General features: G+C 49.3%; 1 protein-coding gene across 1 annotated transcript in view; it reads left to right on the forward strand.

Annotated features, from left to right (window-relative positions):
* The first annotated feature begins 9,408 nt into the window (after positions 1-9,408).
* HEG1 (heart development protein with EGF like domains 1) overlaps positions 9,409-26,248 on the forward strand; it is an 89,615-nt gene continuing 72,775 nt past the window's right edge. Inside the window, exon 1 of the mRNA XM_047874009.1 lies at positions 9,409-9,721. Within this exon, the coding sequence (XP_047729965.1) occupies positions 9,409-9,721 (313 nt within the window). The remainder of the gene's footprint in view (positions 9,722-26,248) is intronic.

The following is a 26,248-nucleotide window of genomic DNA, read 5'->3' on the forward strand; positions in this document are numbered from 1 at the left end:
GCATCCGTTTCCCTACACGAGTAAATGACCCCCTGTTGGCAGAGAGCACAGAGCACCCAGCCTTAGATTTGCTCCGCTAGCAGGCATGCAGCCCTGTTTCCTGTCCCATACTCTTCCAATCCTCTCCTTACAAAGTGGGGATGGTTCAAGGTAGAGGAGAGGGCACTGGGCTGGTGTCCGAAGATGAGTTCGGGTTTGGCCTTCTGTGTGTCTTCTGCAGGCACATCCCTCGTCTTGCAGGTCCTGGGCCTATCGCTCAGGTCCCTGCAGCTCAGTCGGTGGAGTTTTTACTGCTGTCTTGACAAGGAGCCCCCAACCCCCGAGGCCACTCGGAAGGAGCAAAAGATGTCACAGGCCCGATGTTTCCGCTTGCTCATGTGAAACAAAGACCTTTGGAAACAGGACATTTTGAGACATTTATTATCTTTTTTTTTTATTATTTATTATCTTTGAGAGATTTACTTATCTTTTATTGTCCACAGTGGGTCAGAGATTAGAGGGATCTTTTGTGTAATGAAAGCCACAGCTTCAACTATTCCTTTTTTCCAAATTTTAAAAACAGATAAATCATGAGACTCATAATGTAACTGTTATTTAGTTTAACCCATGCTGAAAGAACTCGGGATGGCAGTGACCCGTGGGGGTGGAGAGTGGAAGGGAACATGGGTATCTCTCCCTTTGAGCGCTAACCACACAAACGCTCTGTTCATTGAGCTCCGCATGGCATATTTATGGCACAGGTATACTTTTCTCTCTGCGTATTTTTTTGAAGTTTAATTTATTTTGAGGGGGAGAGGGGCAGAGGGAGAGGGAGAATCCCAAGCAGACTCTGTACTGTCAGCGCAGAGCCCGACACGGGGCTCGAACCCACAAACTGTGAGATCATGACCTGAGCCAAAATCAAGAGTCGGATGCTCAACCAACTGAGCCACGCAGGCACCCCTCTATGTATATAATATTTTATTAAAAACATTTTTTTAATGTTTATTTATTTTTGAGAGAGAGAGACAGATTGTGAGCTGGGGAGGGGCAGAGAGAGAGGGAGACACAGAATCTGAAGCAGGCTCCAGGCTCCAAGCTGTCAGCACAGAGCCCAACACGGGGCTGGAACTCATGAACTGTGAGATCATGACCTAAGCCAAAGTCAGATGCTTAACTGACAGCCACCCAGGTGCCCCTGTAGATCATATTTTAATAAAAAGTTTCAAATAGTTGCTCATGCCCTTGTGAGAAATTCAGACAACACAGAGAAGTACACATGGTCTTCCAATGACTTTAAAAATAAAACCCAGTGAATGTAAAAGTTGATAACACAAATATTTTTTTAAACACCTTTAGTTCTAAGTAATAGTGTGTTAAAGAGAAGAAACAGAAAAGAGAAGGACAGAAAGATCAGGCATGAGGTAGGTGATTGGCAGAAAACCATACAAAGAGAGAGAGAGAGAGAGAAGAAAAAAAAAGAGCCTGATGGAGAAGTAGGGATATGGATGACCAGGGAGGCACTCACTGATGCAGAGTGAGATGTGAAGAAAAGTAGAGATGGAAGTAAGCAGAAACAGCCCCATGGAGGAGACACCTTTGAACAGAAAGCAAAAGAGAAAGGCCAAAAGAATGGCAGGGGGCAAGGGGGGAGCCCAAGGAGCCACAGAGGAAGGTGAAACCCCCCAGACTCACAGCACAAGGCAAAGAGGAGCGGCAAGGGGACAGGGGGAATCCAGCTGAGAGATAAAGGTGTGGGTCTTGCACCTGATCACCACTGGATTGCCGCTGCTTGTTGAAAGGCAGGGGAGCTTTGCAATCACATGAAGACATTGGCTCCCCAGTGACTCTGGATCAGGGCCCGGTGCTTGGGAGGCACTCATCAAATAGGTATCGACTTATTGACTGAATGAAATGATGCCTGAAACCCCAGGCCCCTCTGCCCGCAGTGGGAAGTTCACCTCTGAGTGTTCTGCTCTTTCCCTAGGGCCCTGGCCACTTTGCCCAGTGTCCTGGCATCCTAGGAATTTCCCTGCCTGCTCCGGGGAGGATTTTTCATGCTGGAAGATTTTGCAAAATAAGACCACTTTATCAAAATCCTGTTGCGTCGGAGAATGTTCCTGGCTCATTGACGTTTCCAGTGTGTAACCGATTTTATCGGAGGAATGTTATTTGGAATGCAGTGGTCCTTTCAGATGGGCAGACAAGAAACGGAAGGTCATTCGAGGACCCACCCCAAGCTGTCTAAGTTAGAACTCAGGGTTGCCGTACATGATGCTTGGGAGCCTGGCCAAGCCATGAGCAAGCCTTCCTCCCTGGAGGAGGTCCCAGCGGTTTGCGGTGGAATTGTGGTGTTTATATCTCACCTTGGCCCTCAAGGCAAATACACCAGCTGGTGGAGATGCAGCGAGGGCTCCCGAGGCCTGGGGTCCAGCAAGCAGCTCAGCTGGACCTGGGCAAAATGAAACCATTCCTGACATTTCAGAAAGGGGACAGTAGGCTTCTTCTGTTTCTGGGTCTCTGAACAAAAATGGTGCTGGTGTAGTAAGTGTGCCGGGGGGGCTTAAATCCTCCCTCCTCTGTTGTAAGCCACGTGCTTCCAGGGTCGGTTGCTTCTGTTTGCAGAGGTTCTTATACTGAGTGGGATGGAGAGACTGAGACAGGAGGGGAGGGGATGTCAAGGGAGGTCAGAAGTCTTTGTTCCTGGTGGGAGGGAATCTACCCCGCAGTGGGACAGGCTAAGGTGCTCCAGCTCAGGCCAGGGATGCTGGACACTGGTCAGCAACGAGGGGCAAGTTGGGAACAGCTAGTGCTGCTGGACGCTCTCCACTAACATCCGTGAACCCTTGACAGAGCTGGGTATTCTAGCACGTTTCTCTCACTCTACAACTATTTCTAAATGTCTTCATCGTCCTGGGTAGACTGGTGTCCCCAAAAAGATATGTTCAAGTCCTAACCCCTGGTACCTGTGAATGTGACTTTACTTGAAAAGGTCTTTGCAGATGTAATCAAGTGAAAAGGAGACAATCCCGGATTAGGCTGGGCCCTAAATCCAATGACTGTTGTCCTTCTAAGAAGGCCATGTGAAGACACAGACACGAAGGGAGAAGGCCATGTGACTACAGTGATGTGTGCACAAGCCAAGGAATACCAAGGATCACTGGCAACCACCAGAAATTAGGATGAAGCGAGGTGCCTAGGTGGCTAAGTCGGTTAAACGTCTGACTCTTGATTTTGGCTCAGGCTGTGACCTCACAGTTGGTGACATCGGGCCCTGCACCAGGCTCTGCACTGTGAGCACATAGACTCCTTGGGATTCTCTCTCTCCCTCTCTCTCTCTATCCCTTTACCATTCTCTGTCTCAAAATAAATAAACTTAAAAAAGAATAAAGAAAGAAATTAGGACGAAGCAAGGAAGAATTCTCCCCTAGAGCCTTTAGGGGGGAGCCTGGCCCTGCTGACTCCTTGATTTTGATAGCAACCGCAGGAAGTAAATGAATATATTTGTGTTCCTCAAAATTTCAAATCCCTCAGCTCCCTGCTCCTGCTTCAGTCCCTTCACACTTAGCAGATATCTTACATTTGCTATTTAATAAAGAAAATGGAAGTCCTCAGCCAGAAATCCAGACCCCTTCGCTGTGCCCCCTCTCCTCTTTTCCTCCTTCCAAGGCCAGTCCCTCTGCCTGTGCTAGGAATTCTATCTCCTCCTGCTTCTCAGAAAACCTTATCCTGACCACCATCTTTTCTCTTTCGTAGAGCTCTGATTTTCTCTCTCCCACATAGACCCTTTCCATGTTCAAATTCTTCCCCTAAAAGTAAGGAAAACTTCCCTACTCCTTCATTCTTCCCCTTCAAAGCCAGACTCTCTTGATACATCATCTTACCAGTGTGGTTTCTTCATTTCCCGCCCCTCCCTACTCTGTTGCTGCCTCTGCTCCAATTGCTACATTCATACCTTCCTTATTATGGTCAGAGGGGACTTCCATGTTGCTAAAGCCAATGGGTATTTTCGGTCTTCACCTTACTTGACCCTTCATCAGGGTCGCATACTGTTAATCAACATCTCCTTCCCTTTGCTCCAGTGACGTGACTTTCTCCTGGGTCTCCTCCCACATCTGTGTGGCTCCTTCCCCAACTCCTCCTGGCTCAGTCTCCTCTCCCTAGCCATTTCATCTTGTGGCCCCAGGGCTCATTTTTAGGTTCTCTTCACTTACCATAGTGCTCTCTTTTCTAGGTGATCTCATTCCCTTGTGTGCATATCTGGACCTCAGACTTGGACCTCTCCTTTCAGCTCCACATCTGCACATCTAAATGCACACTTGACATTGCTACTCAGATATCTCAGAGTCACCCAGACCCAAGTCCAAAACAAAGTTAATGATCTTAACCTCAAAGATCTAGTTGTCCTACGCTGTTTCCTCTCCTTGTGAATGGTACTACCATCCAGCCAGTCGTGAAGGCTAAAAACTCAGGAAATCTTTGACCTCTTCCCCCTCATCTTCCACATCCATCAACATATCTTATGGATTTTGCCTCGTACAATCTCAGATCTCTTCTATGAACTGACTTCTATCATCCTTGTCCAAGAATTATAATTTCTCACTTGGACTCCAAGAGTTCAGACATCAGCTCTTGTTTCTAAGTCATTCATTCCCCTTATCATAGCCAGAATAATGATTTATTATTCTGTTGCAAATCATGTCACTCCTCACCCCCTTTCTCTTTTCCACTCCCACCTCACCCTACCTCCCCAACTTAAAGCCTTAAAATGACTTCCCTAAATTCTTAATGTAAAGCAAAAACCTTTGAAATTAGCTGTTAGGGTCTGTCTGATCTGGTTGCTATCAAGATCTCAAACCTCACTTCCCTCCCTCTTCCTCACTCTGTGCTCCAGCCACATTAGTTTTCTTTTGGTGTTTTACATTTATCCCAGTTCTTCCTGCCTCAGGACCTTTGCACATAGTATCCCTGCTCTCCTTTGCCTGATAAACAGCCTATTAATTGCCTATTTGGCTTTCAGAGGGTGGCTCAATCTCAGGTTTACAGGAAAACTGAAGACCCCTCCTAAGTGTTCTCCTTCTGGGCACTTTCCACAATGACAAATTTACATTTATGTTCTTTTGATTACTGTCTGTCTTCTCCAAACCTTTAAGGCCTATGAAGTCTGAGACTCACCCAGCATCCAGCACAATGCTAGGCACAAAGTAGCCACTTAGTAAATATTTGTTGAATGACTAAATAAAAGAAAGAAGGTACTGTGTTGGAGTCTGGGGATACATCGATGAATGAGGCATGGAGCTTCTCAGAAAGCAGCTCATAAATTGGGGGATGGGGGCAGGGGACAACCCAACGAGAGGATGACTAAACAGACTCAGGGTATAATGGGGTGATGAGTACATAGAAGAGGAGCACGCCAGAGGAGATGGTGCTGTCTGGGCCCCACTCACCACCGCCGATGAAGCTCAATCCAGGTGTCTGCTGGCTGATCTCAGCCCTCAGGGATCCTAGTCCTGTGATGTGACTGCTATGCAGCCACCACTGTATCCCATCCATGGCAATGCCACCCCACGCTGCCACGAATCCTACAGGCAATGTCCTAAGGATCTGGGCACACGTCAGGCCTGAGCAGAGTGCAGTGTTATTAAAGGCTCTGGTTACAATTAGAGCGTCTTGTGGAGTGCTTCAGTTGGAAGAGCTCTGTGCCTTCTGGACAGTGATCTCATCACATCCTCAGACCAACCCAGGGATGCAGCAAAGGGTAATGATTTCTCTCCCCACTCTACAGGTGGGGAGACTGAGGCCAATGGAGACCACTGGACTTGGCCAAGGAGTGAGAACAGTTTGGGAACGGAACTTGGAGAGAACCCAAAGCCCTCTCTACGGGGTCGCACCAGCCACACCAGTTGGCAGAGGACAGCTCTTCAGGCCAAGGATAAGCTGCAGCAGGAGTCTGTAGGCTTGTTTACTTTGGTGCAGAAGGACATTTCATCAGCTCTTGGAACCACAGAATGCTAAAGCAGATGGGCCCTCAGAGATCATCTGACTCAGCACCCTTGTTTTATGAGGGAGGAAACTGAGGCCAAAGCAATGAAAATCCTTTACCCTCCCGTTCCTTCCCCTGCCCTTCTGATAGTGAGTGGTAGGTCACAGACTTCTAGCTGTCTACCCACATCCCTTCTCCCCTTCTTTGCCCATATGGCTAGACTGCATTTCCCAGACCCCTTTGCAGTTTGGTGAGCCATGTGACCATGTTCTCTCCAGTGGGGTGTAAGAGGAAGTGAAGAATGCCACTTCCAGGCCTGGCCCTTTAAAACCTCCCATGCTCACACCTCCATATTCTTTTCACCTCTGGCTGATTGGGATGTCACTTCCAAGGGCAACCTTCCATACATTGAGAATGGTAGAGCTGCCATGGTGTGGATCCTTGGAAGGCTGTGTGGAAAAGAGCAAGCCGCTGACCTGAACGTCAGTGCCTAAGGCTGTTAGGAGAACCAGAAGAAGAAAACATCTGTGATGTGAGGCTGTAGCACTTGGGGGCCTGTAGTCCTGCAGTCTGGCCGAAACCTCATCTAACCAACGCAGGCAGAGACAGAAAGCCCCTGCAGAAACTCTGACCACATGTAGTATTGGGTGGTAGAGACACCTGGCTTACTACTGAGTTCACTGTCAACCACTTTGGAGTGTCCCCACTCCCACCCATGGAGAGGTTAGGAATGCCTGACTCCTAACTCACTCCATCTGGGAACCAGGTCTAAGCTGGCTTCCCGACTGTTTCATTTTAGATCAGTAGATTCCTAGCACTGGGAGACATCTGAAAGGTCATCTGATTTGTCCCCTGCCTCCAGATAGGGCCTCTTTGAAGCCATCTAGGGTGACCAAAACAAAAGCCATCTAGGGTGACCAAAAAGTCTAATCCAAAAATTATTTGGATTTTTATATCCCTGGGAAGGAAACACCACAAATGTCCTTAAACACCCATTTCATACCTCCTTGCTAACTGTGTTAGAGGTCTTTACTGAACCCTAAAACACCAGAGCTGGAGCACTCCTTAGCAATCATCTCAGACAGTCTTTGTTTCACAGATGAGGAAACAGAGGCTGAGATCACACAGTTAAACAATGGTAAAGTCAGGACAAGAAGCCAGGGCTCCAAGACCAAGCTGACTACTCTTTCTAAGGTTCTATCTGCCTCCAAGTCTCTCCTGCTGTTTTCTCTTATTCTGTCCTAGAAGGAGATGAAAAAGTGCCAGGGTCCATTTCACCGTGTTCAGTCTTTCCAGGTTCTCCTGCATCTTCCCCTCCTCCTCCACAGGTTAAGCCCTTCCCAGCTGACATGACACGTGCTTGGTTATTTCTCTTAGAAAGCAGAGAGGAGATTAGAGAGAGAGATCTGTGGTGCCCAAAAGGGAGGGACATGTCCCACATGCATGTTTGCTCCTTGGGCTTTGGTAATGAAACGCAGACTCTCTAGTGGGATCTCTGAATCCACATGAGAAGCCATTAAACCCTTAAATGTTGTTACTGGTTGCCTGGAAGGGCGACCTGTCCTATGTGAAATGTACTCCGAGGAAGGGAGGGGGTGGTGGTGACCAGAACCTCTGAGTGCAGTGTCTTGGCTTGTTGGGGCTTGTCTGGCTGCGTCTGGACAGCTGGGTAGTTCTGCCTGTTAATATGAGAACAGGATCCTGAGAAGTTGAGCTGGGGCCACGAGAGCAAATCAAGTTACTTACAGGGGATCATTGTATGGTACTTTCTTGGAAAGACCTGGAAACTCCATGTGAGAGCCCTGGCAAGTTGGTTTGTCTTGTGGTTGTTCAAAACAAAATAAAACAAAACCAAATCGTTACTCCCCACTCCCCCTTTTAAGGTGAGGTTGTTTATACACAGTATCCTTCATGTTTTCTGCCAAGTGACTCACTTGGACTGAATCACTAGAAAGTGGGCCTAGATCCATCTGCAGCTGTCCTGGACACCATGATCTGCTCATGGCCCTGGAGGTGGGGGTCATGGAGCTCTGGAGACAGCAGAGAGGAGCGGAGAAATGGGGTGGAGAGCCAGGCCTGAAATGGAAGTCCATACTCATAGTTTTCTGAGCATCTGGTGGTCAGATAGGAGTCCCCAGTGGAACCGAAGAGATTCCCCAAGGAACTCCAGTGTTCCATTTCAGTTGAGACATCGTCTAGATTATTGCAAATTCTGTATTATGGGACCAGAATTAATAATGCCACACAGTCCTTTACAGGTAAACCTGTTAATCTTTGGGTCTAGCTTCAGAATTCTGAGTTAATTATTTTCCCATTTTGAGCCCCTCTTTCTTCACCTAGAAGTAAAGACTCTTGCAGTCCCTAAAATTTAGACATTTATTTACTGGGAAGGGAAGGGATATGGACACAAATGGAACTTCATTTGCCAGGAAATGTTGTTTTCATTAAATCTTTGAATTTCTCCCCTGAAAGTTTTCATTTAAAATTCAGTGATCCCTGTGTGTCCTTCTGTTTAATTTTTTGATCTGCGGCCCTTTTTCTGATTACGAGTTTGCCTAGCCGTGCCTGAATTCACAGTTTTCTTTTCCCTGTGGCCTGTTTGGGTGTCCGGGAGGTGACATTTCTGCCGAACTCTTGGTGCGAGCCAAAGTTCACATCGGAGCAGTGGTCCGATGGGGTTGGAGTCCGGACTTGAGAAGGCGCTGGGGGATAGGATGACTCTCAGGTTGGCCACAGGGCGAGGCGTTAGGCTTGGCAACAGCGAACCCAGCACCAGCCCAGAGGAGTAGTGGTGGTGGCGGGAACGGGGGTGGGGCAGTTCAAACGAGCAAGGGGCAGTGACCGCGCGCTGTGAGGAGCAGGGGGAACAGGTTCCACTTCTCTCACATATCAAAGCACTTTGTACAATCCAGTTAGTGCAAATCACATCACCCAGTACCTGCTTTTTACCCATTTACTGTGCATTTAAGGAGTTGGGAAATTCGGAGGACTCGGTTTTTCTGATTTTTTCTCCCAGTGGCAAAGTAGCAGTGATGGGGGTGGGGAGGGCGTGTGTGAGTGTGACCGAAGTTGGCCGGCAGCGTGGCCCTCACCCCGCGGTCCCGGGCCGGCCCCCGCCCCCTTCCTGCCCTCTCCCCGCCCCCGGGCCCGGCCGCGCTCGGCCGGTGATGTCAACCCGAGGAGGAGCCGCCCGCCCGCCCGCGGCCCGCCCGGGCTAATTAGCATGTAGCGGCGCCGGGGCCGCCTCCGCCTCCGCCGCGCCCGCCCGGCCCCGGCCGCCCTCCCGCGGCTCCCCACAACTTTTGAGGCGGGGACTGCGCTCGCAGCCTCACTTCGCTCACTTCCCCGGCCCCGCGCGGCGCCCGCCGCCCGCTTCCCTCGCACCCGCGGCCGCCCCGCGCCCGCCCCGCGCGCCGGGCATGTGAGCGCGGGCGGGCGCCGCCACCATGGCCTCGCCGCCGCTCCCGCTCCCGCTGCTGCTGCTGCTGCTGCTGCCGCCGCCGGCCGCCCCCGGGACGTGGGGGCAGCCGCCCTCCCCGGCCCGCCGCGCGCCGAGCCGGGCGCCCCTCGCAGGAGCGGGGCTGGCGCGGCCGCCCGAGCCCGAGCCCGAGCCCGGCCCCGAGCGCGAGCCGACGCCGCCCACGCCGCCCCGGGAGCGCCGCGGGCCCGCGCCCCCCGGCCCCAGCCGCACGGCCCTCGGGCCGGCCGCCGCCACACGCCGGGGACGCTCGCGCCGGGCCTCCCAAGGCGGGAGCGCGGGTGAGTGAGAGCCGCGGCCGGGCGCCGGGAAGCCTCGGGCGGGGGGCGTGGGCGCGCTTCGGGGCCGCATCCCCCGCCCTAGGCCCCTCCGCGCGCTCGGTCCCGGCCGCCCCCATCCCCCGCCCCGCTTACCTGGGCCGTTGGGGACCCCGGGGGTGGGCCGCGAGGGAGGGTGGCGAGCGGGGAGAGTGCTGTCCTGGACTCCATCGCTGGTGGCGGGACTGGGGGGTGTGACCGTCCTGTTCTCCCCCCACCCATGGAAGAAAACTTGTCTTCCGTGGCGTACCCTGGACCTCTTCCCCGACACCTCCCTTTGACAAAAAGAAAAGAACCTCCGCCCCACCAACCTTCCAAAGGCGCTTCTCCCACCTCGGAGGTGGTAACATCTTCCCGTCAATTCCCCAATCCCAGTCTTTTCCTATAGATACAGAAATGGCCTCTCCAGATACAGAGCGTAACTTTCGAAGATAAATAACTGATATTTAAGGGTTCTAGCCTTGAGAATATTGTAAAGGACAAAGGATGTAGTTGGAAACACAACACTCTACTGGTTCTCTCTAAAAGCAGAGGAGGGACGGGGGCGGGGGGGCGGGGGGACGACAGTGTGGAGGTGGGGAGTTACAAGGGCAAACCCTTGCGAGGCAAACGTTGACACAGGACTGCCCCTGAGCCTCCCCTTACTTTCCCAATGGGCTGCTGCTCCATACATAGCCCCTGCCTATCCTGCTCAGAAAGGGACCTGACCCCTCTGCTCTGGACTTTTATCCAGTTCCTTCTTTAGATCTGGAAGAAATGCCAACGACCTAGGAATTCTGACTGTGACACCATTGTGGCCTTGAGAATGTCACCTCTTTTGATCTCGGTTTCTCCATCTGTGAAATGGAAGTAATGATCCCTGTTTCTCCTAGCCTTCTAGTGATGGTGTGACAAAATGAAAGTAAAAATAAATGAAAGTGCTTTGACTAGTCAGCAATGTGGTGGTGTTAGCCACTGCCTTCCTGTGAGTGACACCAGGCACATGCTCTCTCTCAGGGTTACCTGGAAAAGCAAGGTTGCTTGCAACACTAGGCATTGATTTGAAGTTCACGTGAAGGTTGAGAAGATTTCATCTAACTAATTGGCACTTTAAGTTTCTCATACCACACACACTATCTCGCGTAGGAATTAGCTTGCTTCATTGAACCTAGGGATGCTTCCTCTAAATAAGAAAAATGTTTTTAAAAAAAATACACCTCCCAGGAAAAAGTCAACTCCACGTTCAGGAGTACTCCCATCATTGCAGAATGCCTTGTCCTTGTGAATATCTAAGGCACTGGCACAAGACTGAGAAACTGAGTAACAGTAAGGGAAGAGAGGGGAGAGAGAAGCTATAAAAGACCTATCATAGACCTACCCACTGTGTAACTTCAGATAACTTACAGCATATATTGTTCTAAGTTCCACGAGACAGAATCAAGAACATAAAAGAGAACATTCCCTGATTTTCTCACACTAAGGAACTAAGGAACACCGCATAGTATTTTGTAAATTTTCTAAACGGAGAGCGGGTGTAGGGGATTGAGGCCATTTTGGAGGAGACACCCAGGAGCTGAAGGCAGGTTTCTCTGGCTAGGGGTCAGGCATTCTTAGCTGTGGGGCCCCAGCCTTGTTAGGGGTAGGTGGAAGGGATGCTAACTTACAGGGACATGACTGGATAAGGCTGGCACTTGAGTCTCGTTCCTTCTCATGGCTGGGACCGCTCACACATCACAGAGAGCTGGGTGTTACACAGGGAGAGGAACAGTGGAGGGAATTAGCCTAGGGGACTCAGCAGGTAAGAATTGGGGCTGATCTCCTTTGCTAGTTGGGACATCCTCCCCTCCTGCCCTAAGTGACCCACACTTCTTCATAGATGTGGCAGGTAACACTGCTAGTCCTGGCTTTGCAACCTTCCCGTTGGATGCATTTTGGGAGCAGAGAGCAATGGAGGCTTCGGGTGCATGAGGCTCTGGAAGAATGCATGTGGGAGTCCCAAGAGCAGGTAGCAGGAGCCAGAGTAGTCCAAAATTTCTCTTACCTGAGCAGGTCTCTCCTGGCACCCCCACAAAGCCCACCCAAGATGCACCTGCTCTTCAGCTGATCTAAGGCTGGGCCTCAGGTGGGATGTTAGAACGGTGAGAGTAAGAAAGGAAATTGATTGCCTGTTAAAAACTGCTAGACACTAGTAACACGGCTGAGGATGCGAGCATGTCCTGTGCTTGTTTTCTGGTGGTGGCTCAAACAATGTCACTTAGAGGGAAAAGGAAACAACGAACAAGAAATCCAGCAATAAGTGATTTCAGTGAGTCTGAGTTTCCTAATAACCTCTCAGGATTTTCTTTGGACCCTTTTTGATTGGCCACCATGTATCACAAAGTACAATCAGTCACTTCCCAAGGCAGCAAAGTCTCAACACTGAGAGAACCTCCAGAGGCCCTCTGGTCTGCACTGAGTCCCATGTGGGTATCTGCCCTCTCAGCACCCCTGACAGATGGCCATCCAGGCTCTGCAGTAACGTTTTTGTGTTTGGGGAGGTGCTCGCTCCTGCTGGTAATAAGCCCCAAGTCTTACACATGATGTGCTTCCTTTGATTGTCGGGGAAACTGCCGCAGCCCCTTCTGCTGTGGGGATACAGGTGGTCGGTGCCTGGCATTCATGGCTTGGGCTTCTGGATACACAGGCATCAATGGCAGGGGCCAGAGATGTCCTTTTTTCCCTTGGGGGCCATTTCTAGCCCTTTTCCTCTTGGCAGAGTCGGGGGTCTCATTGCTGAGTAACCTTGCTTGTGTTCCGTCTGTGGGTTGTTTGCCAGCATTAGGCCGCATGTCCTCCATTTGCATACCCACCTATCATCCTGCTGGCTGTTCAGATCCATTGCTGGTGTTTGAGCTGGTGGAGATGGAGACGATGCCAAGTCCTAGAGATTTTCTTTTTCTTGGTGTGTGTATTAACAGCTTAGGGCTTCTGAGCCACAGTTCTGAGCGCTTAAGTTTATATGCCTTGATTTTTGTGCTCCATAGGCCATGCTTTAATTGTGAGACCTGCAGATGAAAGGGGAAGCGAAAGGCTTAAGTCCTCATGAAAATCAATGCAGATGGGAAGAACTTTCCCACCCAAAGGGGAAATGACGCTGAGTAGCTGAGCAGCTGGCCCAAGGAATAATAATCTTAGAAAAATGCAGCTCCCTGGAGTAAAGGAAGCTCTGTGAACCCAGCCCCTCCTGGACTGCTCCATCGCTGTCCCCTGAAGTGCTGTAACTTTTCAGGCCTACTAGCTTTAGCTGCTGGGAGAACCACTACACAGTGCAGCGAAGACGAAGGCCAGGCAGGAGGCAGCCCCGTAGGGAAGGGAGTGTGTGTGGCTACCTCTCCCCTGGCTGAGGCTGGCAGTGGTGCTGGTAGGGATTTCTGAGGAGCCCGCTTGCTTTGATGGAGACTGCTCCAAATTAGAAGGAAGGGTGTGGGGAAAGGGATTCTCTGTGGCGTGCGTGTGTTTAAAAGCCACATCCTTTTAACCTGGCAAGAACCCTTTTATTGCTTCCTGGGCCTGCAAATGCTGAACTGGTATTTTCTGCCCAAGACCTGGCTGGTGTGGATAGAGGCAGAACAAAAGATATTTGGTGCCCAGCTGGGCAGTGACTGCATACCTAGTCCTGGGAGGCTGGGGAAGGAGTCTGTGCCCTCCCGGTGGTCCCGGTGTCTCCCAGCAGCCCTGCCCAGCTGGCTGGAAGCAGTGTTCTTGGAGTTGACTTGTTGCTCTCTCAGAGACTCTCACAAAGCGAGCGAAGAACAGGTGGCGGTTGTGGTTTCGTTAGCCACTTATTACCTTCTTCCGTGGCTTCCCTCTGCCCGCCCTTCTTTTGTGTGAGTGGGAAATACCAGGGACGGAGATCAGTTTGGGTCTATCTTTGGACTTGAAGCCTTTGAGCACCTATGTGGTCTGGTTGGCGCTTTCCCATTTAACCCTCAAAACAGTCCTGTGAAGGATAGCACTGCTCTTTTACAGCTGTGGGAATTGAATCCTGGTGAGCTTGGATCACACAGTAAATGGAGGAGCCAACATTCAGACTGATTTGACCAGATTCACCTGTTGTTTCCATGGTATCGTGCAGCCCCGGTTTTCTCAGCGGCCTGATGGTTCTGGATCTCTAAGACCAGTGCAGTGTTCTGCTTCTTCTCTTCTCCATCCCTTGCTCTTGCCCCTTGTTTTCGTTTTTGTTTTTGTTTTTGTTTTTTTGAGATCAGGGATGAGAGGCAGGATGTGGATATGACAGCAGTGATGGGAACAACCTGCTGAGTAGAGATCCAAACAAAAATTTTCTTTTGGAAATTGCTCAACACAAGAGCATAAGTCTGTATATATGTATAAAAATGGCATTTTATATAGACATTGTGAATTACACTTCATCTATATGCCAATCCATATGTTACTGATACCAGAGGTAGCTCTGTTAATTATCGCCCAAACTGAAATGCGTTGATGACATTCTTAATGGACTCTGCTGGGAACGTGGCTGGTGTTATGGGGCAGTTGGTATGAACACCCCCTCAACAGGAGGAGAGGTTGGATGGTACCCCATTCTGATGCTCTAGACTTGTTTTCTTTCTAACGTCTGTGCATGCCCTCTTCCACCCGTTCCCTGTTCATCTGGTACAGACAGAACAAAGATGTTTCTATCCTGGCTTCTCCCTCTTCCTTTGTGGGAGTGTGGCAGATGTGTCAGTCTGTGTCAGTTTAGCTAATCTGTAGACCCGAAAACACGGCCAAGAGCCCTTTCTACACATGAGGGGCTCTGCAGCTCTCCACAGGTGAGCTCTCCACAGGCAGAGCAAGTCGGTGGTGCCCCTCGACCCTGTCACCAGGGAGACTGTGGTGTGTTAGTGAACCAGAAGTGAAGAAATGTCACAAGCAGATCATGCCGACCCAAGGAATGGTGTGCAGAGGTGAAGAGGCTGCTGGGCGCCGGTAGTCCAGGCAGGAGGAAGGTGTGGGCTGGGATATGGATAGCACAGAGGGGGTAGGGTTTTGGCATCAGCAAAACCCCAAATACTGAAAAGCTTAAGACTTTTCAAATGGAGGTGATCAGTAGCCGGGAAGTCCGGGGAAGAGGACTTGGGAGACCTGCTAGGGTCCAGAGTCACTGGAGTGAAGACCAGACCGGAAAGGAGGATTCGTACCGATGGTGGAGGGCTCGAGAGACCTGCCTGAGGCATTTGTGTTTGTCACATCTGCACTGAGGAGCCCTGAGAGCCCTTGAGGAAGGAGCAGTATTGCGTGCTTGGTCGGTGTTCCTTTGTGCTTGATGCTGGGACTCGGGGATGAACCACGTGTGGGTCTCTGCCCTTCCTACAGTCCAGGACTTAGTTCAGAAGTCTGGGAATGCTGGCAGGCATTGTATCGGTATGTTGGGAGGAAAACACTGAAAGCAAGGCATGGGCTAGAATGGGAGCGGTGGAAATTGAGAGGGAGCGTTGCAAGGGCCATTTAAAAGAGGAAGGTGGGAGGGCCTGGGGACTGCCTGGCTGTGGGGATGACGAGGACAATGGCAAAGAGCTGGCTGGCCCTGCAAGAGGCTGCCTCCGCTGGAGGTGCTTTCACTGTAAAGCCTGCAGCCTGTCCCAGCGGAAGTATTGTGCAGTCACAGACGTGGAACTGAACTAGGGGGAAGCCAGGGTCAGAGTCAGCCTGGAAGGATGAACCTCAACAGCAGCTGAAGCCAGTGGAGAAGAGGAGGCAGACTCCGACTCAGTGGGTCAAGAGCATCCAGTGTAGATTGTGAGCCAGGAAGCGGCCTGAAGGTGCAGCTGAGAGGGGGGCAGTCTGGAAGCTGGCCATGCATGGGCAGAGGAAGTTACAGATAGGTTGACATGAACCTGCCTGAACTTGCTTTCTCATCCAGGTATATCCAGGTTAAAGGGGAGAGGGAGCCAGGAAGAATGAGGCCTGAGGAAAGACCACTGGATTGATTCTGAGAAGTTCAGGGGAGACTTTAAGAACAGGAAGAGTTTGTTTACCTTAAGGGAGACAGCAAACGCCCACCACACCAGATGAAGTTTAACAGGGACAAGAACTCTGAATTCCCACCCCACTCCACCATCAGGAATTGGCAACAGGACCCACTTGTTACTTGAATGAGAAACTTAGAAGCACTCGATATCCAGCTCCTTCCCTCACCCTCTGCATCTTTGTTTTGGTGGGGAAGGGGGACTCTTGATCCTGTTTTTCGATAGATATATCAGGGATCTGCCCTCACCATCTCCACTGTTCTGTTTTGCTCTCCCTGCTTCCACGCACGCTCTCCCGCTGATCCGTGTTCACAGAGCCCAGAGCGATCTTCTTAAATGTAATTCAGGTCACCTTACTCTCAGGCTGAAAACCCTCCAAGGGCTTTGCATTGTACTTAGAATAAAATAAAGTAAAATAAAAATCCAGCCTCCCTGCTGGAATACCAGGACCTGACCCGCTGACTCTCTGGCCTCTTCTTTCTCTGACCCCCTTCTAACCACACCAGATAGTTGTGTACACATGCCAGACTCCTTCCTGTCCTGGAGACTAGGCACACGGTGCCCCATGCCTATAGCGGAACAGCTCTCCAGGCAGAGGGAGGGAACAACCAGTGCAAAGGCCCGAAGGCCAGAACAAGGTTGTGTTTTTGGGATTGGAAAGAAGGAAGGCCATGGTGGCCAGATCATGTGGGGCCATGAGAACCACAGTAGAAAGGTCAGATTTTCTGCTAAGCGCCATGAGGGGTTTTAGCAGAGGAGTGATGCGGAGAGTAGACTAGGAAGGCAAGACAGGAAGTGAAGGTGGGAAGCCACGGCTAGTTTGTGCCTGACACACGGTAAGCATGCATAGTACTTGTTGAATAAATGATTCCTAAAATAGAAGCTAGGCCCAAACACAAAAGTTGGAGGTAGAAAGAACCATGCTTGTGGTAAAATTTCTCTGACCGAGCAGCCCTCATGTTCTTGGGTCATCAAACATGGGACGGGCAATACCTTCCTCACACTTTACCTCCCAAAGTGTTAGGACAGTGCACTGGACAGTCTTCCCCAGGTGAGGGAGGGGGCACAGGGACTGTCATCAGAGAAGAGTGGCCCGTGTCACTGCTGTGGTGAAGTGCAGGGTTCCTGGGCTAGGGTGCTGCTGTGGTAGGGGGATCTCTGGAGTTAGGGCTTTTGATGTATGTCTCTGATGTGTTTGTCTTTTGCTTGCCTCCCTGCCTCTCTTGTTGCATTCCTGCCTGGGAGTTGTCAGAGGACAAGGACGCATCTCCCTGACATTTGCTTCCTTTGGAAGCCTGCCTTGCTGTCAGTCAACAGTGAGGCCATGAGGTGACATTTCTGACTTAGGATCAGGATGAAGTACAAGCATTATGGTACTTCCAAGGTGCATGATCATCTTTGCCTTTTAAAAATCAGAACTTTTTTTTTTCTGATTATGTTCATTTTGTATATTTATCATATACAATTTGGAAGGTGTAGAAAAGTGAAAGCGCCAAATAAAATACCACCTATATGCCAACTACCAGAAATATATTAAAACATTAGCAGTTGTTATATTTCTCATTTACAAGGAATACAAAATTGTGTATGTACTTAAAAATTTTTTTTAATGTTTATTTTTTGAGAAAGAGACAGAATGTGAGCAGAGAGGAGCAGAGAGAGAGGGGGACACAGAATCCAAAGCAGGCTCCAGGCTCTGAGCTGTCAGCACAGACCCCAATGTGGGGCTCAAACTCATGAACTCTGAGATCATGACCTGAGCTGAAATCGGGGATTAACTCACTGAGTTACCCAGGTGCCCTTAAAACTATATATTTTTAAAATAGGATACACAGGGGTGCCTGGCTGGCTCAGTCGGTAGAGCATGCGACTCCTGATCTTGGGGTTGTGAGTTTGAGCCCCACATTGGGGCTGACTTTTAAAAAAATAGGACACACACACACACACACACACACACACACATATATAATACATGTGTATTTCCATATGGTATCCAGATGGATACCGTTCTAGTATATTGTAACTTTTTTAAAGCTACGTCTTTATTGGATATATAACTGTTTCCAGTTTTTCACTATCATAAATAATGTGATGAACGTCTTTGTGAATCAGCTTTTGTATTTGTCTCTGATTATTTGCTTAGTGTTAATTCCTGGATGTGGAAAATTTTAAGATCCCTGACAATACTACCAAATGGTACCGAATTATTTCAACAGCATTGTGTGATCTCACAATGTAGATCTCACCACACTCTGTGTATCACCAGGGATTTTGATTAAAACACAGTACCCTTCTCCTGTCTTTCTTTTTCACCCAGATGTCTTCAGATAGTGGTGTGTCTGTGTGTGTGTATGTTGGGTGTGGTCAATCACAGCATCTCTCTACTAACCCTATATCCGGAAGCTGCTGGGGCTCCACCTTATCCTCTGGTCTGAAGCAAGTTGAAGAGAGGATGTTTCAGTGGGTGACTGATTCTGCAGGGTGTCTGACCGGCAGGAAGTGTGGTGGATGCTGCTGGTGGAGGTGGGTTCCTCCAGAGCAGGCAGCAAGCTCTCCACTGTGTTGTGTTAGCGTGGCTACATCTGGGCAGGGAGGCATCCGAGCCAAGTGCTTTGGGCAAAGTGGCCAGGCAGAAGGGCAACACGAGTATTTTAGAAGGAACTGTCATGCAAAATTTGGGATGGAGCAAGAGAACACCACAGGGACCTCATAAATGAGAGCCATTGCATTGGCAATATTGATCCTTTAAATTTTGGCATACTGGGCAAAATTAGATTTCAGTTTGGGGTCTATAAGAACATCTTGAGAATTCTCTTTATGTTCAGAGAATCCTAGACTCTCCAGGTTTGAAGGGAACTTTAAAAAGCTGTCTTTATTCATTAAATGGCAGGCTTGTCTCAAAAATAAGTAGGGAAAGGGGCTGTCACTCTTTTGCCTCATTTACCCTGGTTGATTTCCAGTCAGAGTCAGTAAATTTCACTTTGCTCTCAGAAACTTTTGGTCTCTTTGTTCAGGACATGATGCAAGATCCGAGGTCACCTTAGATTAGGAGATATGTGACAAATCCAGACACTTCCAATTGAGTGATATGACTGGCTGCATTTTCACGACGTGGTTTTTCCTAGAAAGGTTCTGGAAACCAGTGAAACAATTAGACAACCATGATAGTGACAGAGCTCTAGTTGGGGCTGGAAATGGTGCTCTAGCAATGTGGAGTGGCCAGAGGTGGGGGTTGGTCCAGAAGGTTCAGGATCAAGTTTTGGCTCTGCCACTTAGATACGGGGTAACTTTGGGCATATTGCTTCCTTCTCTGGGCCTCCATTTCTTTATCTGTGAAATGACGGATTGGCCATCTGATGCCAAAAGCTTCATTCCTGAGGGTCCCAGCTTTATCCTGTGAATACCTCCTGACTTCCCTGATGTTGAGCTGAAGTGTGAAGAGACTCTACATCTGGCTTCTTAGCTCAGGGTCAGGAGCTGTGGCGCCTATGTGAGGGACAAGGAAGGATACCTCACAGTGGGTCTTCATGTGCACCTGTGGGCCTGCTAGACCTCTAGCTCCTTGAGAGGAGGCACAGGTCATATTCATCTTTGGCCTTGGCCCAGGGAGCATCTATCCAACTTGTGGCTGCCACCCACTGCCCAGGTAGTATTACAGCAGCACCTGCACCACCATGTGACCTAGGGCTCCTGTCATAAGATCTCTTAAGGAGCTAGAAAGGCCATCTCTGAAGCCTACAGAGACTGTTAAAAATGGACACATTCCTTTTGCTTTATACGTTGGTTCTGGGATACTTGAGCTTTGCAGTATTATGCAGGCTTTCCTGTCACGTAGGAATGTTTGAGGAAAGCTAACAGGTCTGGTGGTATGGCAGGCAGGCTCTGTGCTCCCAGTTCCTGTGGTTGTGGGGGCCTCAGGGGAGGCTCTGATCTCACTGGAAACCCTGAATAACAGCAGCCTCCGTGTCTCTTCTGGGAAGGAGCTGAGCTACTGGAAGCGAGGAGATGGATATGATACCTTTGACAGACTTCTGTTCAATATCTTTGATAAGTTAGGATAAGAAGTCCAGGGAGGAAGACAGGTGACAAGAAGAAGGTGGAGGCCAAGGTCAAGCTCTCTAGCTGACCCTGTGCCATGTTGGGCCATGTGCATTGAAGCAGTCATATTGGAGGAGGGAATAGTGAACATATAGGAGAGAGACGCCTGGTTGGAATCTGGTAGGATGTTGTTCTTTGTGCAAGGTCATGATTGGTGATTATCACAAATCAGGCTAGTATTGAAAACTACTCTATTTTCCTTCCCTGGATGGTAGGGGGAGATGGAAACAGCTTCAACGTGGGGATGAATTTCACTCCTGAGCCTCTGGGGCCACCAGGACTTTCGTTGTGCCATGCAGTGAGACTTTTTCTGGGGTCATCTGTTGCTAGGATATGTATAAGAGCCCTCTCTGGCTTTGCAGTCACAGACCTGGGGAGGTCCTGGCTTGGGTGTCATACAGCCTCAGTTTAAACTCCCAACAGTACCACTTGCAAGCTGTGGGACCTTGGTAGGTTACTCAGTCTCTCTGTGCCTTCAGTTTCCCATCTGTCAGATGGGCTATTAATGGGCCCTACTCAGGAATGTAAGGGTCATATAGCCTCTGTAAAACAGACTGCTTGTTGCTGGGCAGGAGAGCTCTGTAAATACTGGCCACGATGATGCTTCTGAAACCATTGCCTGTTTATACTGACCTTTGGACTGATGACAACACCCTCTTCACCTCCAGGTTCAGTGGATGGAGGACAAGTTCTGAATGCAAAGGGGTCAGGTCTATCTTCCAAGGACATTTGCTACTTGGTCCCCCTCCCCTTCCCCGGGCCCCCCAAACCTCACTTCTTGGTATTCCTAGAACTTTCTCTCCATCCTTAGCTTCCAATGCAGGGAGGAAAGAGCACAATTTGAAGATTTTAAGTCAGAACAACTAAGTGCCACCTATCCAGCCCTCACCTGCAGTTATCTGCGGAGACCAGATTAATGCACGTGAAGCAGTAAGGATTCAGTAAAAATGGTATGTGAGGTGTGACTCCAAAGTAATAAACCTTTAAAATCAGTCATGCTAGGACTTCTGTTGTCAAAGGGTACTCTCCTTCAGGTCAGAATTTTTGGAGGTTATTGACACATACCTCAAAAAGCATTTGAAGGAGCTGGGAGCCCCCTTTAGAGCCAGTGCCTGGGCCACAAGCAACTCATTGGTGTTTCTTTGTACTTCTCCATCATCCTGGATCCAAAATGGGGTCACCTATCTCGATCCCCTGCATCAGTCACTAAATTGGGCTTGGAATTTTTGCGTGTTTCCAGAATAATCCAAATCTATTATCAAGGGATGAAAATGTGTCCTTATTCAGTAAACTCAAAAATACTCCTCAGGCGCTGTTGAAGATTGTAGAGAATTTTAGGAAACAGTCTGAGGAGTAACAGTGTTGTTGGATTAAATAAGATCTTAATGGGGTTTCTTTGAAGAAGACCATATTCATTGGTAGGTGAATTCCTGTGGTTGGTTCGGAATTATTTATAGTATAGCTGTGCCTTATGGTAACGGAGTGCTGCTGTCTACAGCCACAGACGGAGGTCGGGCAGAGAGATGCCAGTGGTGGCTCAAGAACTCTGACAGGGTCTTAACCCCTTTGCTTTCTAGCTGTGTGGCAGGGGGCAGCTGCCTAATGTCCCTGGGTCTTACTTTCCCTATGTTAGAAATGGGGCTAATGCTATCTATCCTGCTTCCTAGACAAGGCTTCCGAGGAGGAGCAAATATAATTATGACCACAAAGGCATGTTTAAATGTAGACACAGCGAGTAATTTGAGTCAGAATACAATGAACTTACTGTGCCCTGGGCCAGGCATCCCATCTCTGGGCCTGTTTGCATATCTGTAAAATGGCGAGGATACTCCCAGCTCCATCCACCTCACAGTGCTATCATAGGGGTGAGATGGAAACTCATCCTTGTGGACAGGCTTTGTGAACACGCACGTGCTGTGTATTTGGGAATGCCTCCGGCATTATTATTACTCTAAGTGAGGTGGCCTTTGTGGAGCAGGTAGGTGCAGGCGGATGTGTAGAAAGTAGGAGAGGAAGGGGAGAGAGGGACAGCATTCTGGGATGTCTCACTGGCCTGTTGTCAGTCCTCCATCTCTGTCCTCTCAGCTGCCTCTGGTCTTGGTGGCTAGCTCTTTCTCATCCTCTGTCCCACCCAACCAGTAGGATGTTCTTCACAGGCCTGCCCTTGGCCTTCTACCTGCAGCTCGGTTCAGTGAGTGTTTACTGAGTCCTCCCAGGAGCCACGGTCTCTCCTAAGGGACATAGAAATATGATCGAATATGTTATAATTGTACAACAAGTTAAAACAGTAGTCAAGAAGGAGCGAGTTCTCTATGGAAAAAGCTTCTTGGGAGTGGTGTTCCCTGAGCCACTTGTGAGAAAGCAGTCAGATTTTGCCAAGGCCCAAGGGAAAGGGAGCAGGGCACTTAGGTAGGGAGGTCCACAAAACAGAGGCACAGAGGGAAGACATATCATGGCTTCACCTGTTTTCTCTGAGGAGGTGATTCCCACAACTATCTTTCTTCTCTTCAGATACCCAGTCCGATTTCTTCAGCCACCTGCCAAACATTTGCACAGTTGTGCTTCACTTTCAACACAACAGATAATGGTTATAAGTGCAGACATGTCATCTCCCCCCTCCTCCGCCCCCCCCAGAACCTGTCCTTCCTTTGCTTGTTTATGGTCCCGTTAATTTCTCAGTCACACATTCAGAACCTCAGCCGTCTTTGTCTCGCGGCTTTTTCTCACTCACATGGGATCACCACCGACTCTTCCCTTTGTCACTTTCTTTCTTCTTCTGAATCCTGTCCATACTCTTAATTCCTTTCGGACAGTGGGCAGCGTGGGCTGCCGGGATGTAACGTCCCCCTTCGGGTCCTGAAACTGCAGTTTGGATCCAGGGGTCCTGGGAGACACCCTGGAAGCCTGCCTGAGGAGCCCTGCCTGTGTCTTTCTGGCTCTCCCTCTCAGAGTATGTTGCCATGCCTCTGTAGCTCTGTCTTCATCTTGTGCTTGCCATTCTTATCCTTCATTCTTTTTCTATTTCTGTATTATTATTATTATTATTATTATTATTATTATTTTAGATATTTTATATTGAAGGCCTTTGGAGTCAGACAGACCTGGGCTGGGATCCCAGTGTATTATTTGTGGGATCCTTGAGCATCTGTTTGATCTCTCGACACCTCAGTTTCCTTATCAAAAAAAATGGGGACAATAATGGTGCCCACCTGCCAGGGTTGTGGTGAGGATTAACTGGGACAGTCCATGTGCAATGCCTGGCATGGTGCCTGCAGCGTGTATCTGGGCTGCTGTCATTATCCTCATCCTCGTCTTCGTCATAATGAGCCTACTCTGGCATTCTCCTCCCTAGCTTTACTCTCTCCTCCTCTCTCTGTATGTTTCTCCCTTTCTTTCTACTCCCTCTATTTTATATCTTTTTCTTAACTGTCTATAGCATACAACTGACTTTAAAAATATTGGTTATATTTGAGGGGCGCCTGGGTGGCACAGTTAAGCGTGGTTTCGGCCCAGGTCATGACCTCACATGTGTGTGTGTGTTGGAACCCCACATCAGGCCTTGCGCTGACAGCCATCGGCAGAGCCTGCTTGGGATTCTCAATCTCTCTCTCTCTCTCTCTCTCTCTTCTTTTCTCTCTGTGTCTCCCCCACTCACACTTGTCTCTGTCTCTCTCAAAATAAATAAATAAACTTAAAAAATCTAAAATCTAAAAAATGTATATATTACATATATATATATATATATATATATATATATATATATATATACATATTGCTTGTATTTGAATCGAGTGTCAAGTTTCCCAACTTAGTTGTAAAGGCCTATTGATAAACCTTTCATTTATGTCTCTAAATAGGTTTTATGTATGCACTCCCACAGGCTCCCAGTGGCCCACGGTGAGAGCACCCCTTTCTGGGGCTGGCAGTGACAGCCGCGGCCTCCTCCCTTCCCTTCCCCCACCTGGCCCCGCGGGCCCTTTGTGCTGCAGCATCGTTCCACTGTGTACATTTTCTAACACTGTAAGCCTTCCAGACAAATGATGTTTCTATGATTTCCTTAGAGTCCTGGGCCCCTTCACACAGGTCTACGGAACAAATTATGGCAGAACTTAACAAAAGTCAGGTGGCCGCATTTCATGTCATTCGACCTCCCCGCCTCCCTCCCACCTCCCCTCTTCCTCCTCGGAACCAGGATGTTTTTCCTTGCCTTTTTATTGTTTCATCAAGCTGGCAGGCCTCCTTTGGTGGGGCTCTGCCACCGGGCTTCCTCTCTGGGTGTGAGTGAATGTTAGGGTGACAATACAGGAGACAGGCCCGCTTCCCTGCCCACCCCCCCAACTTCGTCTTCAGGCGCCACAGAGGCCCCCTTCTCAAAACCACCTCTGCTGAGCCACCTCTCAGCCCCTCCACGGGCTGTTTATCTTTCAAAGAATGAGAAGGGCAAAGAAAACTGAGGCACCAGATAGATAAATGCCCACAGGGACAAGATAGCCTTCCCACCCCCCTCAAACAGCCTTTTTGTTTACCAATTTAATTAACTGGGAATCTTCTGACATGACCCTTGGGCTATTTTTCAAAGCCTCCTTTTTTTTTTAATCCTATGGAATTATTTTTAAAGCAAGGAACTTGAGGTCACATCAGAGTCCTTCACCTTCTTCTCCTGCCTAGGGTTAGGCTGCTCCCCTCCTTAGCACCCTCAGGCCACCTCAGAGGTGATTCTGTTTCTGGAAGCCTGCGGGACTCCGGACTTTGGGGAGGGGGCGAGGGGGAGGGTCCTGGCCAGCCCCACCCTGGGTCATGGGTCACGGCTCAGTCCCACAAGCCTGCCTTTTTCCCCAGAGGATACTCAGCTAGACAAAAGCAGACTCTCACAAGGAGGAGAGGATAATATGCCTTGTAAATTTTATACTTTTCATTACTAGACGCTGTTCCTGGGGGACCTGTTTTTAAAAATCAGATCATTGGAGGGGCGCCTGGGTGGCTCAGTCGGTTAAGGGTCCCACTTCAGCCCAGGTCATGATTTCACAGTTCGTGGGTTCGAGCCCCGCATTGGGCTCTGTGCTGATGGCTCAGAGCCTGGAGCCTGCTTCGGATTCTGTGTCTCCCTCTCTCTCTGCCCCTACCCCGCTCACGCTCTTTCTCTCTCTCCTTCAAAAATAAACGTTAAAAAAAATCAGATCACTGGGTCTCAGGTCCAAACACTTCTTAATGTGTATGGTTTTTCTTAGGGCTGCTCCTTTCAGGGCAAGAACAAGGAAGGAAATGAAACTCCCCGAGAGCCCTGGACAGTCCAGATCGAGGGCTGCCTTTTGTTCACACAAACTCATTTGGCTCCTAAACGTCCTCCACCCAGAATCATTACATCCGCAGTAGTGTTTCAAAACACAGCCCTGAGCAGCCGCACTGAGTAGGCGGCTGCCCTCTGGTGAGGTCGCAGCCACCTTCCCTCCATGTCCCCAAGGTTCCTGCCTACCCCCAGATATCCCACCTGCTGGCCATCCGGCAGGAAATCCCCCTGGTTTGTTGGATTCCTGGGGGGGAGGCCGTGATCTGGAGAGAGAGTGCAACCCTGAAAGCGAGGATGGGATTCTTGTCCCAAACCTGCACCCAGGATACCTTCTCTGCCCAGCTCCCTAGCTTCTCTGCCTACCAAACTTCCAGGATACCTTCTCTGCCTAGCTGGGCCTCTTCTCACACACCCACGGCACTGGCATCTGCATCACAGGAATTTATTAACCCCATTCAGCTCTCTTGGAAGCGATAGGCCCCTTGAGGCAGAATCCACAGTGTCTTGTGTGTGGTTGATGCTCAGTAAATATATTTTTTATCTATTTTTAAGGGTACAAGTTATTGGCATTGAGTACATTCACAGTGTTGTACTACCATCACCACCATGAATTTCCAGAACTGTTTCATTATCCCAAATGGGAACTCATTAGGTAATGACTCCTCATTCCTCCCTCTCCCCAGCCTCTGCTAATCTCTATTCTCCTTTTTGTCTCTATGACTTTACCTATTACAGGTACCTCATGTAAGTGGAATCATATAATATTTGTTCTTTTGTGACTGGCTTTTTTCACCTAGCATGACGTCTTCAAGGTTCATTCATGCAGTGTATGTCAGATTTCCTTCCTTTTTAAGGCCAAGTGACATTCTCTTGCATGTATGTAGCACATTTTGCTCATCTAGTCATCCATCAATGGGCATTTGGGTTGCTTCAACCTTTTGGCTATTGTGAATAATACTGCTGTCAACATGGGTGTACAAATATCTCTTTGATTCTCTGCCTTTAGTTCTTTTGTGTATGTCCCTAGCAGTGGAATTACTGGATCATATGGCAATTCTATGTTTAAGTTTTTGAGGAATGACCAAACTGTTTCCTACCGTGGCTGTGCCAGTTTATATT

The sequence above is a fragment of the Prionailurus viverrinus genome, chromosome C2 (genome assembly GCF_022837055.1).
Source record: "Prionailurus viverrinus isolate Anna chromosome C2, UM_Priviv_1.0, whole genome shotgun sequence".
NCBI lineage: Eukaryota > Metazoa > Chordata > Mammalia > Carnivora > Felidae > Prionailurus > Prionailurus viverrinus.